The 19787-nt window shown below is 42.8% G+C and overlaps 1 protein-coding gene across 21 annotated transcripts in view; it reads right to left on the bottom strand.

The window, feature by feature from the left end:
- MAGI2 (membrane associated guanylate kinase, WW and PDZ domain containing 2) overlaps positions 1-19787 on the bottom strand; it is a 1584028-nt gene that overhangs the window by 143857 nt on the left and 1420384 nt on the right. For 18 of the 21 annotated variants that reach the window (XM_070071215.1, XM_070071219.1, XM_070071216.1 and 15 more), the window contains one exon: positions 298-483. The exons of the other annotated variants lie outside the window; for them this stretch is intronic. In XM_070071215.1, the coding sequence (XP_069927316.1) occupies positions 298-483 (186 nt within the window). The remainder of the gene's footprint in view (positions 1-297; positions 484-19787) is intronic. 21 annotated transcript variants of the gene reach the window in all.

Consider the following 19787-nt stretch of genomic DNA (forward strand, 5'->3'; position numbering starts at 1 on the left):
TAACTACTAACATGACTAAGTCTTGTTTCAGATTTGTAACTCTATCTTCTCTGTTGAGTGAGTCCTGGCTAAAGGTGACTGTACAAACAGTCCCTGGGAGACCCCAATGTCTGGGGGTACTTACACTAGGTAGCCTGCAGTGCCATGAAACTGGGAGTGAGGGAGCAGGATACGGGTTGCCACTGAGTGCGAGTTTCGGCAAGAGCAGCAGTGACACTGCCGTGGCACTGCCGGAGGCCGGGTGCGAGCGTGTCCCTGTGTCGCGCGCCTCTCTGCAAGGCTGCCTCGGGCACTCACCCTCCTGAGGAATGATGCGAAGGGTGACACTAAGACCTGCGTCCTTGATGAGCTTCACGATGTCAGCGTGAGGCATGCTGATGATGGACTGGCCGTTCACGGCTAAGATCCGGTCTCCCACTTTCAGTTTTGCACAGCGATCTGCAGGACTCCCATCAATGATGCGGCCTATTTTATGGGGCACAGCTAAAAAAACCCCAACAGAAATAGGTATCAGGGACATCACTAATACATGTTGTGTCTTTCAGTCCCCGCCCCAAAGGTAACAATGCAATGGCAGAATTTCTTCTTTTTAGTCAACTGACCAAAAGGGTACTATACATCCTGCTAATCTCAGAGTTTCTAAACTCAAAGTCCTTTGCAAAGATAGGCCAATTCAGAACATATAGATAAGAGACTCAAACTTGGGGTGCATCATAATCACTCCAGGTTTAAAAATATAGCTATCATGGTCTCGCTCAATGCCACGTGCATCAGAATGCCAGGCAGGATGTGAGGACCATCGGTTTCTAAGAAGCTTCTGGGAGATTCCAGACATAAGTGTGTCTCAGAAGCACAGACACAGATCTTTGTGCCCAAGGAGCCCCTACTAGAGACAACAGCACACAGTTCCAGAGAGACACAGTAATGCCCAGAGCTTAATTGCTACCCTTGTCTCTTTCACTGAGAGGAGAAAATGGGGAAGAGAAGTATGAATATGGGTAGTAGCCACCTGGTGAAGAAGTTATGACCAACTTCCTACTGATCTACTAAACTTTAGTTGAAAGGTCGATATACTTTCAAATTTTACCAATGCTTTCTGATATACTCTGTTCCACGGTGCTGAGATCATGGTACTGCCTGTTACTTAATTTATTCTGTCAATGCCAAGATACCCTTGATGATAAGACATCTCTTTATTTATGTGCCCAAAGAAGGAAACATAAATAAAACCTCTGCCCATTAAGCAATGATACTCCCTGGACTATAAGATGCTCTCCAATTGCTGAGATACTAAAATAGAAAAAAATTTTAGAACTGATGAAAATATGTCACATGTCTCCTTAAAGAAATAAGCACTTCTTTTTTACAACGCTGAGAAGCCTTTTAAAAAATGTCTATTTATTTATTTGAAAGACAAAAAGAGAGAGATAGAGAAAAGAGAGAGAGAGAAGAGAGAGAGAGAGATCTTCTTTCTATTGGTTCACTCTTCGAGGATGCCTACAAAGCTTGCTTTATAGTCCAGGCCGCAGCCAGGTATCTGGAACTCCATCCAGATCTCCCACAGTACTTGAGCCATCACCTGCTGCCTTCCACATTGTGTGTTAGTAGGAAGCTGGATGGGAAGTGGAGGCAGGACTTGAATCCAGGACATGAATCCAGGACATAGGATCTGGGCATCCCAAGAGGTGGTTTAACTTCCTGTGCCACAATGCCCCCCACCCTATTTTTCTTTTCATAACTTATTTATATATGTGGGAAGAGTCACTGTGGATATAGATTTTCCTAGCAGATTAACTTCCATTCAGTGTAAGTGGTTGAGTACCAAGAACACCATTTCTGGGATGAGACGTTGATAGGACACAGTGTCCCTGCAAGCCTCTCCACGGAGCTTTCACTCTAGAAGCCTGTTCCTTTCTGCCTTCAAGATGGCGAGGCTCTGCTGAGATCACCTGTCTTGTTGCTCTCTCTATGGATCAAGCACTAATCTAATCTGCGGAAAGAGGCAGACACAATTCACCATTTATTATGCTCCAAGGATGTCTATCCTTGAACTCTCAATTTGTGCATGCATTCCAGAGAAAGGCAGAACATCAGCTAATAACCACGATAAGAAAGGACAATTAGCGAGTTAATGAACCACTGCTTTCTTCATTCTTCTGTTGTGAAAGGTTATAGGTAACATATGAAAAGATTGGCTGAGCCTATGTCCCTGAGGTGAAACTCATCGTGGTTGAACCACAAACACATTTTTATATATCATAAGCACTAATCGCTTTAATAAAGAACAACTACCTAGAAAATACTAATGATTATCTCAAGGTCTTAGGACAAAACATTTTCAAGTAGAAATATAATAACTTGTGATTTTATTCCCCCTTTCATGTTCAATATTGTCATGGAATAGTCCACAAATGACTTGGTCTCCCTGGCTATAATGTGTATATTGTTATTTATCCTGTGACCTTTGGAAAGTTATGGGGCAATGATGGGAGTGGTTTTGAGAATACAATGAGTTACCCTAAGTGATTAGAACAGTGTCTAGCATGTAAGAACTGATCTGTATGTATTAACTGTCATTCTTTCTTTTACTATCACTTTTTAAATTTTAAATATTTCTGGTATCACTATTAGCGTGTGTGAATGTGTGTGTAGCTAGCAACTTGGCTTCTTCCCACATGGAATAAGCATGTAATATTGTTAAAAGTAAAAGAACAGTTTGCTTACTATAGGATCATATAACTCAACATCCCCAAGTATCCTTCATTTATTAAAGAGAAATGTATTTGGGGGAATTCAACACTTGTTACAGGCAAGAGTCTGTTTTTCTTCTAGTTTCACAAAAAATAGATACTGCAGGTCTCTGCAGGAAAATACAAACTTGTAAGTAAGAGCTTATTACTTAAAGGGAAATCAGTGTAACACAAATCTCTTAATTATTTACACTGAGCCGTACACACATAAATACACTTTCCTATTTATTGAAAGTTACGAACAAATCCTCTTTTTTTTTTTTTTTTTTTTACCTCTTATGAGTACCAACATGAACCAAACACTGTGCTAGGATGTGTGTGTGTGTGTGTGTGTGTGTACACACACAAGTATATAATTGTATCTACAACAAAACATATATAGGGGTGGGCATTTAGCTTAGAGGTTAAGGAACCTGTTCAAGTGCCCATGTGTCCATATCAGAGTACTTCAGTTGTATTCTTGGTCCAGGCTCCTGACTCCAGTTTTCTCCTAATGCAGACCCTGGGAGGCAGCGGTGGTGGCTTAAGTAATTAGGTCCCTACCACCCACACGTTGGGACCTAGATTGAGTTCCCAGCTTCCAACTTTGGCTGAGCACAGCCCTGGGCACTGCAGGCATTTAGGGAATAAACTAGCAGATAGGCGCACTTTCTGATTTTCAAAATAAATAAATAAACAAAATCCTTAAAAAATCATGTAAGATACTTGGCGTCATTATCATTTTACTGGAGGGGAAACTGAGGCATAGAGCTATTAGTAACTTGCCCAAGATCACATAGGCCAAACACAGCTTAGCACCCCAGTGTCTCAGGTGCTTTGCCTGTGCCCTTGTACACAGCACTGCCTCTCTCGACTTCACTGTCCCTGACAGTCTACCACTTGCGTTGTGAGCTCTTAGCATTTTGATTTGAAGACTTCAGTGTGCTCCTAGGTCAGGAATCATAAATACTTCACAAGTGGTCCTGATCCAGGAGAGCTGGGAGTCAGACACTGGGTTTGATGCAGGCTCTTCGCTGTACTTGTCTTTTGACAGGCAAGGAGTGAGGAGAGAAGAACGGAGGGGGAAATTGGACAGTTCTTCAGATCCCATTTGGTTGGGACTTCACACTACAGTGTCAAGCCTTTGCTTGAAATCATCTCTTTGGGTATTAGATACACTGAATATGAAATGAAATCTAAAAATATACTTCAAAGCACAGACACATTATTATTGGAACTGATGTTGTGGCACAGTGGGTTAAGCCTCTGCCTGCGATGTGGTATCCCATATGGGTGGTGGTGCATATGCAGGTTGCCTCACTTCTGATCCAGTTCCCTGCTAATACTCCTGGGAAAGCAGCTGAAGATGGCCCAAAATACTTGGGCCTCCGTCACCCATGTGGGAGACCTGAATGGAGTTCCAGGCTCCTGGCTTTGGCCAGCCCCAGCCCCAGCCATTGTGGCCATCTGGATGTGAACTAATAAATGGAAGATCTCTCTCTCTCTCTCCTCCCCCACTTCCCATCCCTTACCTCTGCCTTTAAAAGAAATAAAAATATATCATTTTTTAAAAAGCCAATAATCTTATAAAACAAAAAGAAAGAAAGAAACCCCCCAGACACACTGTATTGGAGGATATGCTACTTTGACTTATCTATGCCTCTGCTCTTCTCCATAACTGTGGGTCATTTGGATTTGCTGGATACAAAACCCCAAATATTTCAAAGCATTGATTCTCTCCCTCTCAATCTCGCTCTCTCTTCTCTCTCTCTCTCTCTCTCACACACACACACACAATTTTGTGAGTTTAATGACAATAAAAAGTGGACAGCTATTATTTGCTAATTTCTAGGCACTGTCCTAGGCACTTACTTTATATTCCTATAGTAACAGTGTGGACTAGTTATAAAAGTATAATACTCATGCTAATGTTATTGTTGAGAAGACAAGTGTCAAAGCTGGGGTTCTAATCCTTGCCAGTGGATTTCACATTTGGGGTTCCTCTCTTCATTTTGGATATGTGGGAGACTGAGAGCAGTTTGAGATATGAGAAACAAGATAATGATGGTGGGACAGTTTACAAAAGCCTGCTGTTTGAGATTTCCACTAGAAAGTTCCACCATAAACACAATTATTTGCTTATGGTGAAAACTGTTTCAAGGCCATTTTTAAACTTTATTACAGTAGTTAAAACAAATACTAAAATAAAGGAATAAAAATCAAAATAAAAGAATAAAAACCTAAAATAAATGTTATGGCAGCCAAATGGAATTGCATAAAATATGAGTGAACACACAATTTAAAAACGTGTGTTCAATAATTGGAAGTGCCTGAGATGGATTCACTGCAAACTCTTGCCATTGGCATTTATTGCAATAAAAACAGTGCTTGAAGCTCTTGGCAGCTGAAGGCAGCCCTCTGTTCTCTTAACTAGCATTTCCTCTACATCTGTAAGTGCACTGAGTGTTGATGTACAGCTAATCTTTGACAAGCGGTGTGCTCAGAGAGGAATCTCTCTGAAAACAAGATGGAGTTCCATTTGCTCAGTGATAAGGACTATAGAGCTTATGACCTAAGTGCTTTCTGTGCAATGCTAATGGAATTACACAGCAAGGAAGAGGCCCTGACCTTGGTTTCTATTATTGGGATGAATGGGGCTCATTAATTCTCTGAGAATTGATGACTAAGGTAACTGCCTGAGCCCAGTCCATTTAGACAGCAGGCCCTGCACACATCATCTGTCAGGCAGAAACGTAAATCAAGTCTTTGGATCAGTCTTCTTGACACGGTGTGCTTAGGATACACAGATATCTGGGAAAAGTTGCAGTATGTCATTTGGCTTTGGACATACTGACAATTGAGAAGAGGACTAGCTAGAAATGCCCTTTTAATGGAAAATCCCATAAATTATAGAAAATGAAACCCGTCTTTATTCCTTTCTGGGTAAAATACTACTGCATATTTATACTGCATTTTAAAAAAATATATTTTCCTATGGGTGATTGTGTCTGTTGGCACTGTTCAGCAAACCACACCACCTGTTTTACTGGGGGTAATCGGAGGTAACCAGGTAGACCGTACGCTTGCTCAGACCTAAAGGCCTGGGCTTTGGATGCCTGGACACAGCACCCCAGGAAGGAACAACTGTCCCCTTCTGTGGCTGGGTTCGCTCCTGTGGTCTCTGAATGGTCACTTACGGTCCCCTAGCTACTGGTCACAGTGGGCTGATCCAGCCAACGAACTCTCGTTGAGCCCTCCCTTTGGTCAGTCCCCGTAACAAAGCCGGGAGAGTTACTGGGGGGCTTTCCTCGCTTTGGTGACAGACTCTCCCTGGCATTTCTGGTGATGCCTCCCCACGGAGTTCCGAGAGGAGGCGGTAGTAGGTCTCTCTCCCCTCCTTTTCTTTTTCATTATTTGCTTGTTGTTTATGTGCATTTCATTTCAGAGAGAGAAAAGCCCATGATTTGTGTTTATATTTAATTATCTCCTTGTTAAGAGAACCCACAAACTGGTGTTATATATGGAAGGAGGCATTAGTCTGGGAAAGTGCATTTTGCATCAATCACGTCCAACCTAGAAGAGAGAAGTTTCTGAAACGAGCCTGACAAAAATAAATACTTCAAATCGATAGCATAAACTCTCATTAGTTCACAATTCCATTAATTTGTGAAGGTTAAACAACATGTCATTAGCTTAAAAAGGCAAAGACATTGGTTTGGATTTGAAATCTATGACGTGATATGAAAAGAAATGCATTGCTTTGTTTGGATGATTCTAGTTGTTTTCCTCTCAATGATCTATGAAAATTACTTACTGTATATTTTTAAAGTGTGAGTTGGGGTCCGAGGATCAATGAAGACATTAGCCAACTCCTACCTGCACAGCATTTTCTTACTAACAGGGTCCAGTGTGGAAGGCAATATTATAACTACACATGGTGTCGGCCCTCAAGAAACTTACAGTATGGGTGATGAGACCAGGGACAAACACACATATATATATATATATATATATACATTTAATTTTTTATTTACATTTAAATATTTATTTATTTATTTGAAAGGCAGAGTTACACAGAGAAAGGGGGGCAAGGAGGGAGGGAGGGGGGAATGAGAGAGAGAGAGAGAGAGAGAGAGGAGAGATCTTCCAACTGTTAGTTCACTACCCAAATGCCTGCAACAGCCAGGGCTGGGCCAGGCTGAAGCCAAGAGCCCGGAGCTTCATCCAGGTCTCCCATGTGGGTGGCAAGGATACAAGTACTCGTGCCATCCTTTTCTGCTTTTCCAGGTTCATTAGTAGGGAGTTAGCTTGGAAGTACAGCAGCCTAGACAGGAACTGGTGCCCATATGGGATGCTAGCATCATGAGTGGCACTTTGCCACAATGCTGGCCCCTAAAAATATTTAAAACAGGGGCAAGTGTTGTGGTGTAGTGTGTTAAGTTGCCTCTTTGGATCCCAGTTTGAGTCTGAGCTACCTGGACAGCACTAGGTGATGGCTCAAGCACTTGGGACTTAAGTGGGAGACCCAGACAGAATTTTGGGTTCTTGGACATTTGGGGAAGGAATCAACAAATGGAAGATGCATCTCTGTCTCTCTGCCTTTGGAAAAAATCAATCTTTAAAAGTATTTAAAACAGAATACAGATAGAAAATCCACGGTGAAAGTAACACACAACAGGAACAGAGAGGAAGGAGGAATTACGGAGCAGGAATGGACTCAGAGTGGTGAGGAAGCAGAAGGTCATGAGGGGAAGGTGGGGACATACATGTCCATATGTAAGTGACAGCTCCCTTAGGAGAAAGCCTACAGTGATAAAGCAGGGTCTCTGCCGCATCCAGGGAGGAAGAAGCGAGGAGGGAGTTCCTGCAGGCTGGCGTCCTGCCTGCCCTCAGAATTCCAGTTGCCTACCTGAGATCCCTGATACCACGCAGTCAGCCCAGCCACGATGGTTAGAGACTGAACATACGGGGGGACTTCCAAAAGTCCGTGGAAAAATGTGATTAAAAGAGAAGGTTAATTTGAAGTCTATGTATAATTTTTTCACAGTCTGCATTTCCATGAACTTTTTGAATACCCGTTGCCTAGGAACAACACAAGAGTAGTTGCCACAACATGTCCCTCTATCTCTTCCATGAATACAGGGGGAAGGCTCCTCTTATGTTTTTCTGCCTTCAGAAAACTGAGCCTCTGATGAATTTTGCTTATTTTCTACCTCTCGTTCCCCAAAGTCTTAACATAGTATGATCTATTGTGACAAATCCCCTCAGTTAGATGCCCCGTCATGGAGTGTGACAGAGGGTCCTTCGAAGGATTTTTTTTCTTGGTCACCCAGGGGTGAAGATGTTGGAAGGACACATGTTATGTATTTCAAAAAATTTTGTGATAAGATTAAGAAAAAGCAGCCGGCATGGCATGTTTTCCTCTAGAAGATGTGAAATTTAGCTTTCCAAAAATGAAAACGTCTTCCCTGAAATTCATAGCCAACTGATTTGCAAAACCTAAAATGGGACAGCTGGTGTTTTAAGGACTGCATAGTCAAAAAGTGCACTTTTTTCCCCCAGCACCCATGAGTCATTCTCTTGTGGTGGAACAGTTTAGCCACCCTGCAGTTGGTAATGAGCAGATGGTCAGACAGGAAAATGAGAAGAGGGGCCCATCACTGGCAATTTGAGAACCCAATTGAACTCACGTTTCCAAGGGTGGAAAGCATCATGTAGAAAGTATTAACGGTATAGCTGGAGGAAAGAAATACTAGGCACATCATTGATGCTTGTATTTTGTACCAACTGAAAAGAAAATTCATAGCTGAGTACTGAGAGTGAATTGGTAACTGAAGGAAATTTTATTGCATTAGAGATTGTAATCAGTTGTGGGTTGACTGTTCTGTCCCAGAACATGAGGCTGGCGTAAAATGGTCCTGTTATCCGGAAGGATTTGATGCACCTGAAGACACAGGACTGGCTTCATGGGCGTGTGACCTGTGCAGTTACATAAGGCTCATGTTCAAAGGGCCTGGTGTTGGGTTCAAGGGCCTGCTGTCGCCATCTTGACAATACATTTTGAACAGCAATCCCACATTTTCATTGTGTACTGGGTCCTGAAAATTACATAGTTGATCCTCCGTAGATATCCTCGTGCTTCCTTGCATCACTGCACTGACTTTAGAGTATGCAGAGGAAGTTACACCTGAGAACGTGGACTAGCTGTGACTAAGAAACATCACCAGAAGGGTGGATGGTGGAAAGGAGCACAAAGAATTCTTTTCCCTTATGCCTGCATTTCTTTCTTTTCTTTTTTCTTTTTTTGACAGGCAGAGTTAGACAGAGAGAGAGACAGAGAGAAAGGTCTTCCTTCCATTGGTTCACTCCCCAAATGGCCGCTACGGCTGGCGCTGTGCCGATCTGAAACCAGGAGCCAGGTGCTTCTTCCTGGTCTCCCATGCGGGTGCAGGGCCCAAGCGCTTGGGCCATCCTCCACTGCCCTCTCAGGCCACAGCAGAGAGCTGGCCTGGAAGAGGAGCAACCGGGACAGAATCCGGTGCCTCAACTGGGACTAGAACCCGGTGTGCTGGCGCTGCAGGCGGAGGATTAGCCTAGTGAGCCGCAGCGCCGGACTACGCCTGCATTTCTTATTTCCATGCACATCACTAGGAAAGGTAGTCCAAATAATTTCTGTCCAATATATACTTATATGACTTTCAAATGCTTCATATACTGAATTAAGAGACCTAAAAATTACCTTGATTTTCTTGTCCCATTGTGAAAGTTAAGTGATAAGTCATTCATTACTGGGTCATTTGCAACTATTTAAGTAGATGTGATATACTGTAAGTAAACAATGCATAATTCAAGGAGTTTGTGTATTTTTGGTATATTTTTCCCATGAAAGTCTGAAAAAAAAAAAAAAACCTTCAGAGTGGCAGGAGCCAAAGAAACTTTAGCATAGTCATGATTCTCATAGATGTGTCCGGGACATGGGGAGCTGGGCAGGCAATGGGCAAACAGCTCCTGCTGTAAATACGTAAGCTTTTTCCTTCTGTAGAGATATTTCTCACCTCATTTCTCTGTGTATTCCTGGAAGTTACCTTGCAACTTCCAGGTATCTGGGGCATCCTTTTTGAACTATTTAGTTCTGAAAGTGGTGATGGAAAATCTGGTCTCACAAGTCAAATATCAACCCTATTTGGTATTTTTCGTAATTCCCCCAGAAGACCTTGAAAAGGATTCACACTTCCATTACACAATAAAACCAGTGACCCAGGACTTCTCAGTCAAGGGAAAGAGGGCAAAATTCTGTGCTGTTCAACTTGAGTAATTTTAGTGGTAAAACTGTGCAGCTATTTAGCAAACTTTGCTTACAAAGAACCAAACAGCAAGCTGATTCAGTGACAATGGAAAAAATTTATGGAGCTACTGATATTAAAATACGATAAAGCAGGAGCTGGTGTTGCGGCATAGTAAGCTAAGCTTCCACCTGTGATGCCGGCCGGTTCATGTCTCAGCTGCTCCTCTTCCCATCCAGCTCACAGCTAATGGCCTGGGAAAGCAGCAGAAGATGGACCAAGTGCTTGGGCCCCTGCATTCGCATGGAAGACCCAGAAGTAGCTCCTGGCTCCTGACTTTGGATTGGCCCAGCTCTAGCCGTTGTGGCCATTTGGGGAGTGAATCAGTAGCTTGAAGATTTTTCTTTCTGTCTCTCCATCTCTGTCTGTAACTCTACCTCTCAAATAAATGAATGAAACCTTTAAAAATATGATAAGCATTTATTCTCTGTAAAGCAGAAAACAAGTTGTTTCACTCTTTGCAAAAAACAGTTGCAGGGTTGAGGCATGAACTGTGCTCTCGTCATAGTCATGGAGATCTGCATTTCCAAAGGCTAGTTCCTCATTTATGATGACAAATTTAGTTTCTAAGTAATGGGTTCCTTTTACTCATAAAATTTATTTTAGCGATCTTATCAAATAATTACTAGGAAATACTGTTTTTTTTCCTAAAAAATGAGAATATTGTGCGAAAATTTCAAAATTCACACCATGATGGGAAAAGAGCAAAGTAAACAGGATAGTAGCACTGTCTTTTAGTGACTGGGAATCTCTTGTAGTTAAGGCAATTTAATTGCAACAACATATATATAAAATTAAAAAATCAAATACAACCAAAATAACACAGAAGCCTCATTTCCTACTGCAACCTTATTCTATCCAGCTCTGTGGCCCAGAGGCAAACATTTTAAACCATTTAGCTGTTCCTTCTCAACACTTCTAACTACTGTTCTTATATGACTATTTCTCAATTTACTGACTGTAGTTAACATCTATTCTTTCTCCGGTGATAGAGAATTTAGCACTGTTATCCCACATCCCACCTTCTCTTCTTATCCCCCAAATAGTTTTGTCACCAGTTTTAGTTAAATCCGTTCTCATCATTTACGACTTCGCCACGTAAAACTGAAATGTTCATGATTTCACTTCTTTTCTCATCCTTTCCTTCCCTCTCCGCCCGGAGTCAAGATTTCTGATTGTGTCTTCTTTTTTTCACTTCCATAATAAGCTATCTACATATCTTTGATTGCTTTCTCCAGCACTTCTCATTTATTTAACTTATTCCTTTGGAGATCCTCTTCCCAGAGGTAAGTGGTTTACTTTCATGTCTGCTACACATTGTCATCTGGAGACCCCTCTTGCACACCAAGGAGAAAGGCATGCCTTCCTAAATCCTATATCACTTTTTTTTATCCACCTTTTTACATTTCTGGAACACACCCTATGGCAACTTTCTAAGAAAACATGCATGGAAAAATAATTTTCAATTGTTAGTATTTGAAAATGCTTTTCTTGGCTTCTCATTTGATTGAATCCAAGTTTTGAATTCTTGATCATTTGGAGTTACAGGCTGAAAAAATAATTTTCCCTCAAACTTTGGCAGGCATTGCTCTCCTGTCTGCTTGCATCTGGTGTTACTGAGAGATCTAAACCCATTAGGATGTTTGTTCTTTGTATGTAACATATTCATTTTTTTTCTTTTCTTTAAGCAAATGTGTAAGGTTTTTTTTTTTTCCTGTACTTTTTGTGTTCTGAAGTTCTGCAATCATGCATCTTGCTGTGGCTCTTCGTCAGCAATGGAGACTTGTTTCCTTTAATTTCCATCCTGGGTGACATGGAGCCGATTTCCCAAGGGGTGGTACCATTTTGTATTTGCATGTCATGGGCTCCAGATGCTTCCCATCCCTGTACGTGCTATTTTCTGGTCTGACGGTTGTTTAAATTTTAGCCATTCCAATAGGTGCATGGTGGGGTCTCATTTGGGTTTTACTTTGCAGCTTTCCCCAGGAGACTAATGATACAGAAGATCATTTCATGTGCTTTCTCCCATCCATGCATCTTCTTTGGTGAGATCTCTTCCTCTAGGGTATAATTGGCATTTTACTGTGAACAACAAAACACATCTTGAGGCTCTTCTGTCCTTTTCCATTTCTCATTCATTTCTCACATGAGAGTAATAAAGTCATCGTATGATGATGGTCTTAGGTAAAATTATGGAAATATGTTTGCTCAGTACAAGTGACAACACATACAGTTATAATGCTTGAATACGTAAGTGATGAGAGAAAACACACAGAGGCAGAAATCCAAGTGAAGTTCAAATGTGCAATACTTAGGGAAGAAAGATAAAGAATCAGCACACGTTGATGGTTCACTTTCCAAACGTGGAGACTGGAATCATTTATTTGACTGTTCAGAGGTCACATTACAAGTTGTTTTCAAAGTTAATATATGATCAAGATCTCCAAACTCCCGAAGACCTTTTCACATTGAGTTTGCCCAGTCACACAAAATTGCATTACTTCAAGTTTAAACATGCTGTATACCCCTTCAGTGGAACTTTGGCTTCTGTGAGAAACTGAAGAACCAATAAATATTCATGTAATCTTCCGGATAACATATTGAAAAGGACAGCTGGCTCAGGAGGGATCATTTGCCTGGGTTAGTATCTGTTTCCATTTACATTAAGAAAATATTGCAAGAAGTTATTATCTGCCCGAGGGCTTAGGGGAATACAATGGAAGGCTGATACTGCACCTGATTGCTTTTGACATTTACCTATTGTAACAGGGAAACTGTGTGAAGATAGCCAAGTGACTTTCTACAAAACACAATTTCAGAAGCTATAAAAGGAAAAAGGAGATGGCAGAGATAGAATACGGCTGCATCTGTAAAAATGAAAAACAGGACTTGTCAGCAACACCTGCTTGTAGCCATCAACTGTTTCTACTGGGCCTGCTGAGAAATTACTCAGAACTAGTGCCTTGATGGGGGTGAAGTCTTGCGCGCCCAAAAGGCACTAGAGAGAGGCACGGGAGAGAGTATGTTTTATTGAACATTTTTAACCCCAAACTTGGGATTGATGGAAAGTAATTTCATGGCATTTTCTGAACACTGGAAAAGAAGTCAGTTGTCCTTTATATATTTATCTTTCAAAGCCACAGGCGACAGCAGGACTCTTAAAGTTGGAGTCATGAATATTTGACAAATTTTTTGAGCAGATTCTGCATCTCCACCTGGGACACCAGAGTATTGATTACAGCAACTGATTTAAGTTTACAAAAAGCATTTCTGATTTCCAATTGATGGTGGTAAAATGACATTCTTATCTCCTCCTATTTATCCAGGATAGTGATAGCAAATGAATGAGAAAAGGAGTGGGCAAGATATTTTAAAGGACAAAAATGTGGCAATGCATTTAGCAGAGCAGAGGGATCCAGAAAGAGATGTGCATAACATGGACCCATTTATTTCTTCAGAATGGAACAAAACTATGGCCCTCCCTTCCAGTGAAAGTTTTATATTTTCTTAGCGATTTATTTATTTAGTTGAAAGGCAGAGTTACAGAGAGAAAAGGAGATATATACACACACAGACAGATGCAGAGAGAGAGAGAGAGAGAGAGAGAGAGAGAGAATATCTTCCATCTGCTGATTCACTCTCCAAATGACCACAATGGCTGGGGCTGCGCCAAGCTGAGGCCAAGACCATGAACTCTATCTGGGTCTCTTATGTGGTTGGGAGGGGGTCAACTACTTGGGCCATCTTCTGCTGTTTTTCCAGGCAGTTTAGCAGAGAGCTGAATCAGATATGGAGCAGCCAGTACTCAAACTGGTGCTTGGATGGGATGCCGGCATCACAGAAGGCAGTTAACCTGTTTTGTCACAACACTAGCCCCCAATATTTTTATTTTTAAAATAGAAAACCAGTGGCAGGTATTGTAATAGAATTCTCCCAAGCCACCACTTTGGACACTAGCATCCCATATCAGAGTGTGAGTTTGAGTCTTTGTACCTCTACTTCTAATCCAACTTCCTGCTAGTACAACCTGGTAGACATCAGATAATGGCTCAAGTTCCTGAGTCCCTGTCACCCGGGTGGGAAACCTGGATGGAGTTCAGGGCTCCTGGCTTCCAGCTCAGCTCAGACTGTTGTAAGCATTTAAGCAGTGAACCCACAGAAGGAAGATTCTCCACCTCCCCCTCCACACACTCTCCAGCTCTATTTTTTAAAAATAGAAAAGCAAGCAAGCAAGCAACAATGAAAGAAAAGTAGAAGCAATGGAGATAATTCAGGGAACAAAAGAAAGCTTAAAAAATGTTGTATAATCCACAGAGAGATAGGAGAAGATGCATATTATGGACTGAATGTTTATATTCCTCCAAATCCCATGTGTTGAAGACCCTATAGCCAGTGTGGTGATGTTTGGAGATGGGTTCTTTGATGAAGACACAAGAAAATGAAGAGACCAGAGTTCTCTCTCTCAAACACGTGAGGATACAGCAAGGAGAGACAAACTCAGACACAAACACATATGGTGGGGCAGAGGGGCGGGGGTTCACTTTTCAAATGGCTGCAACAGCTGGGGCTGGGCCTGGCAAAAGCTAGGAGTCCACACTCTGTCTGGATCTCTCATGTGGGTGGCAGGGGTCCAAACACTTGTGCCATTACCTGATGCCTCCCAAGTGCATCAGCAGGAAGCCAGATTAGAAGTGGAGGTGAGACTTAATCCCAGGCATTCTGATACGATATGGGCATCCCAAGAGTGGTTTAATGCCAACCCCTGCTGTGACAGTAATTATACAATGAAATATATTTGTCAAAACTCAGGCTAGAGACTACAGGGGGTAATTTTTTAAAAAAAGATTTCATTTATTTATTTGAGAGGTAGAGTCACAGATAGTGAGAGGGAGAGACAGAAAGAAAGGTCTTCCATCTGCTGGTTCATTTCCCAAATGTCTGCAACAGTTGGAGCTGGGCTGATCTGAAGCCAGGAGCCAGGAACTTTTTCCGGGTCTCCCACACTGGTGTGGAGGCCTAAGCACTTGGGCCATCTTCTGATTTTCCAGGCCATAGCAGAGAGATGGACTGGAAGAGGAGCAGCCAGGACTAGAACCAATGCCCATATGGGATGCTGGCACCACAGGCAGAGGATTAACCCACTGTGCCACAGTGCGAGATTAAGACTTAGAGCCAGTGCTGTGCCGCAGCAGGTTAAGCTGCCGTCTGCAGGGCCAGCATCCCATATGGGCGCTGGCCCAAGTCCCAGGTGCTCCACTTCCCATCCAGCCCTTTGCTTTGGCCTGGAAAGCACAGCAGATGGCCCAAGTGCTTGTGGGTGCCCCTGATTCCTGACTTTGGCCTGGCCCAGGCCTGACCATTAAGGCCATTTGGGGAGTGAACCAGTGGATAGAAGATCTCTGTTTCTTTTTCCAAACATCTCTCTCTGGAACCCGGACTTTCAAATAAATAAGTAAAATAAATTAATAAATCTGTGACCAAAAGCCTTAAAATGGAGGAAAAATGAAAAATCAGGGAGAGGTGGAGGTTGTGGATGGAGTAAGTAGAGATCAGTAAGAAGGAATGGATGATAATAACTAAGCAGGAGAAAGGAGGTGGGCAGAGGAGGGTGCAGTATGTCAGAGGAGGCTTCAGGAAGTCAATGAGGCTCCATTCGAGCTTTCAAAGAGGAACGGGGCTTTGCCAGGTAGCAAGGATGGAGCACATCACAGACCCAGGTGACACATCCTGCAAAGGCAGTGCTGTGGGTTATCAATGTCTGGATCGTGGTGGGTTGGGAGTGCAGCGAACACAGAGGGCAGCAAGCTCTGGGAGAAGAAGACAGAACAGACCGTGGGAAGCCTCGGCAGCTGTGCCAGGAGCTTGCGGTTTATCTTACAGCCAAGTGAGGAGGCAGGAACGGATGGTGAGAGTTAGGTGGCATCATCAGGCTTGTTTTAGAAAGAGCACTGTAGGAGTGGGATGAAGGGTGGACTCAGGTATGGGCAGAGTGGGAATCCAGTTGTAGGCAATGAGATAAAGACCCCTGAGACACCCAGAGCTGTGCAGTCACATGTGGCAGCTACCCGACCCCGCTGTGGCTACAAATCAACCAAAGCTGAAGAGAACTAGACGTTCAATTTTTTGAAATTTTTGAATTTTTTGAATTTTTTTCAATTTCTTGGCCACACCAGCCTCATTTCAAAGGCTCCAGAAGCCACACGAGGTGGGTGGCTATCGTGCTGTGTAGTGCAGATCGGAGCATCTCCACCAGTGCAGGAAGTTCTGCGGCACAGTGCTAATCTCCAATCTCAAGGAAGCCATTAGCCGTGGTGACAGGGGGCGCCCAGTGTATTCATTGTGCACCTGGAAAGCACGTTTGCCTTGGTCTCTCAAGAGTGATAGATATGGTTATGTACGAATTCAGCTCTGGAGGTCTGCTCTCCTTTCACACTTGTGATGAGACACGTTGATGGGAAGTGAGAGGGAATCTGCAGCAGGGGGCACCGACGTCAGCGGCTATTCGGGCAACAGGTTTTCCTGTATTTCTGTTTTGCCAAGAACCTACAGGAATGTAGCTTTTCCATCTTGCGACTCATTTAGTAAGTGTAATAAATATCTGGATGAAGATTTCTTTACTGAAATATTCTTTCTCTACCTCACTTGTCTCCATTGCTCTGTGCCAGGAAGTCATAGGGCATAACCTTTGAAAACATGCTCTTCCTTGCTTTCTGGATGGCCTTCCCCCTCCTCTCGAGATGAATCCATAAATACACATCTCTACGATGAACAGCCTTGGAACAGGAGGTTTGAGGCACTTCTCCCTTAAAAGCAGGTACCCAACAGCTGGGCAGCTCTGTGGAGCAGATTCTTGCCTGGTTAAAAAAGTAAGAGCTGAGGCAGGCATCTAGCCTAGCATTAAAGTACCTGTGTCCCATAATGTAGTGCCTGGGTTCGATTCCTGATTCTGGCTCCTGACTCCAACTTCTTGCTAATGCAGATCTTGGGAAGCAGTGTTGATGGCTCAAGTAAATGGGTTCCTGCAACCCAAGTGGGAGAACAGGATTCAATTGCCAGCTCCCAGCTTTGGCTTCCACCCAAGCCCAACTGTCGTGGACATTTTTTGAGTAGCCACTGGAAGGGAGGTTGCCCTCTGTTTCTGACTCTGTCTCTCTCTCAAATAAATAAATAAAACATTAAAAAAGTAATATCTTGAAGAGATCAGATTGGACAGTGAAAATGCCAACACACCCTACTATTTAGTTAATTTTCCCTGGCACTGTATGAACCCCAAGAATGCCCAGTGATCTCACTCATCATCCAGAGAGGCTGGCTGATCAATCTCTAGAAATGAATCCAATCAAGCACTGAGACCAGTTTGGTTGGGAACAAACTCAGCTTAATGGCAAAATTACTTGGTGGTAAATGCACAAATAAAAGATCTTTTAGTAGGATTTGGTGTCATAGGAGTATCAGTAGAGAAGCTCCCTGCATTCTTGGTGGAAGCCAGGCCTCAAAAGAAATGGTATTTATCCCAGTGCACGTGGGGAAAACATCCCGTTACAACACTTTCAACCTAGCCGGATGATACATAACAGTAGTGTATTCATTTCACAATATGCTATTAAGATGGTTCCACAGGAGAAGCACCTGTATTAGGAGTCTTCCTCAATATATTTTATGTGGTTGATTGTCAGGGAAACAGAAGAAAATAAAATTATAGAGAATTTGATCTAACATAAGGTCCAGAGTAGAATACCAATAGAATAAAATAGAAAGAAAAAGTGTTTTTAAGAAAAGCGACCTGCGGCTCTGAATGCGTTTGAATGCTAAGGGACAGTGACAAGCACCTCCCATTGACAGAAGGTGTTCCTGTACATGGGTCCTGGGGTGCCTTCTAGGTTGCAGTCTCCCTGTATTATCTAGTGAATAACAAGGAGCTGGAGGACATAAGCCCTGAGGAAACAGCCACCGATCACCCATGTATGAGCTTTCAAGACAGCCAAATAGCTCAAGGTAAGAAGACATTCACCTTCTGCTGCAGCCTGGAGAGTCTTTGAACACAATAATAAAAACCTTCCTGAAAAATGATTCCCTACTAGGGGAAACTTTTGATTTACGAGTTCCATTCAATCAGTAGGAAAAATGAGTCCAGAATGTTCAAACATGCACCGTGAGCACTCAGATTTTCTTGATGGGTTGCATTGATCCTGTGTTTGAGAAGAAATAATGGTAGTGGTTCTCTGTAGACTTATTCTTACAACTTAATGGATCTTTAAATTTGTTAGTGTAAAGAGAGTGAAATATTCACATTTGTTTCTCTTTAGTTAATAAATGCTTCAACGCTTAGATATCAGAGTACTCACATTTTTGACTCAAAATCTTTTTTTTTTTTTTGTCTGCTTGTCTCCCTACTGGTAGGACCCAGGCAGCCAGGTTTTAATTTGGGAGCTAAACTAGTGATGTTCAGATGGAAAAAAAAAAGGAATTCAATCCATAGGTCCTATTCATTCTGGTCTTAGCTGGATCTGACCCTATAAAGAAGTAATGCAATTCAAGAGTTGTTCACTTGGAGCTGAAATGGCTTCTTTTGTTAATAAGGATTGTGAAATGAATAAATAATTTGAAATAACACTTTCTTTTTTCCTAAGCATTTTGGAATGCCATCCAAACTCTCCTGCTTAGGACTACATAATTATGGTGGAGGTGGTGCTCACATCTATGGGAGAGGATTCCAGGAGAGACTGGGGCCAAGATGAAGTGAATCGGAGAGCATGCTGAGGCCACTGCCAGGCCCCTTCCAGATCAAGCACTTTGCAAGCAGGACAGCTGTGAGAGAGACACCGCTCTCACCCCTGAATTCTTAGCATGCCCTCCTAACTGAGACTCATCGGGCTCTGCGTTGGCTGCTGAGTCATCTACCCAGGCTGAGAGCGGCTGGTGGGAAAACTGTCTTTTGGGGACTATGCTCTAGTTCCACTTTATTCACAATGCAATTTCTCATGCTGGCAGAGGCCCATCTTGCACAAGTCCCTCCCTAAGTGATTGCCGGCTGCTGCCTTGCTACTCCCAAACACTCCTAGGTCTTGCTGCCTTTCATGCATGGAACAGCCCCGGGTGAGTGCAGGCCACTGAGGCAGAACACATCCCAAACCCACTTTTGATGAGGACAGGGCTTGTTCACTCTCTGAGAATCCAGTCCAGTCCCATCAGATAAATCACATGGAAGACCTTGAAAAGAAACTACTGTGACAATTCAAAGAAATGCCACAGTTTCTTACCTATAAAGAACTGATCACCTTGGGAGGGGAGGAGGGTAGAAGGAGGAAGCAAGCCCTATAGGACTGAAGAGTAAAATGACAATAATAACAATAACAGACACAATAATAGTAGGGAAGTTATAAGCAGTAAGCAATGATTGAGCCTACTGAAAAGAACTTCCAGTGTGTGTAAGAGCCAGAGGAAATTTTGTTAAGAGATTAGGTTCTTTTTTTTTTTTTTTTTTTTGACAGGCAGAGTTAGACAGTGAGAGAGAAAGAGAGAAAGGTCTTCTTCTGTTGGTTCACCCCGCAAATGGCCGCTATAGCTGGTGCGCTCCGCCGATCTGAAGCCAGGAGCCAGGTGCTTCCTCCTAGTCTCCCATGCAGGTGCAGGGCCCAAGCACTTGGGCCATCCTCCACTGCCTTCCTGGGCCACAGCAGAGAGCTGGACTGGAAGAGGAGCAACCAGGACAGAA

Source organism: Oryctolagus cuniculus, chromosome 3, assembly GCF_964237555.1.
Source record: "Oryctolagus cuniculus chromosome 3, mOryCun1.1, whole genome shotgun sequence".
In the NCBI taxonomy this organism is placed as follows: domain Eukaryota; kingdom Metazoa; phylum Chordata; class Mammalia; order Lagomorpha; family Leporidae; genus Oryctolagus; species Oryctolagus cuniculus.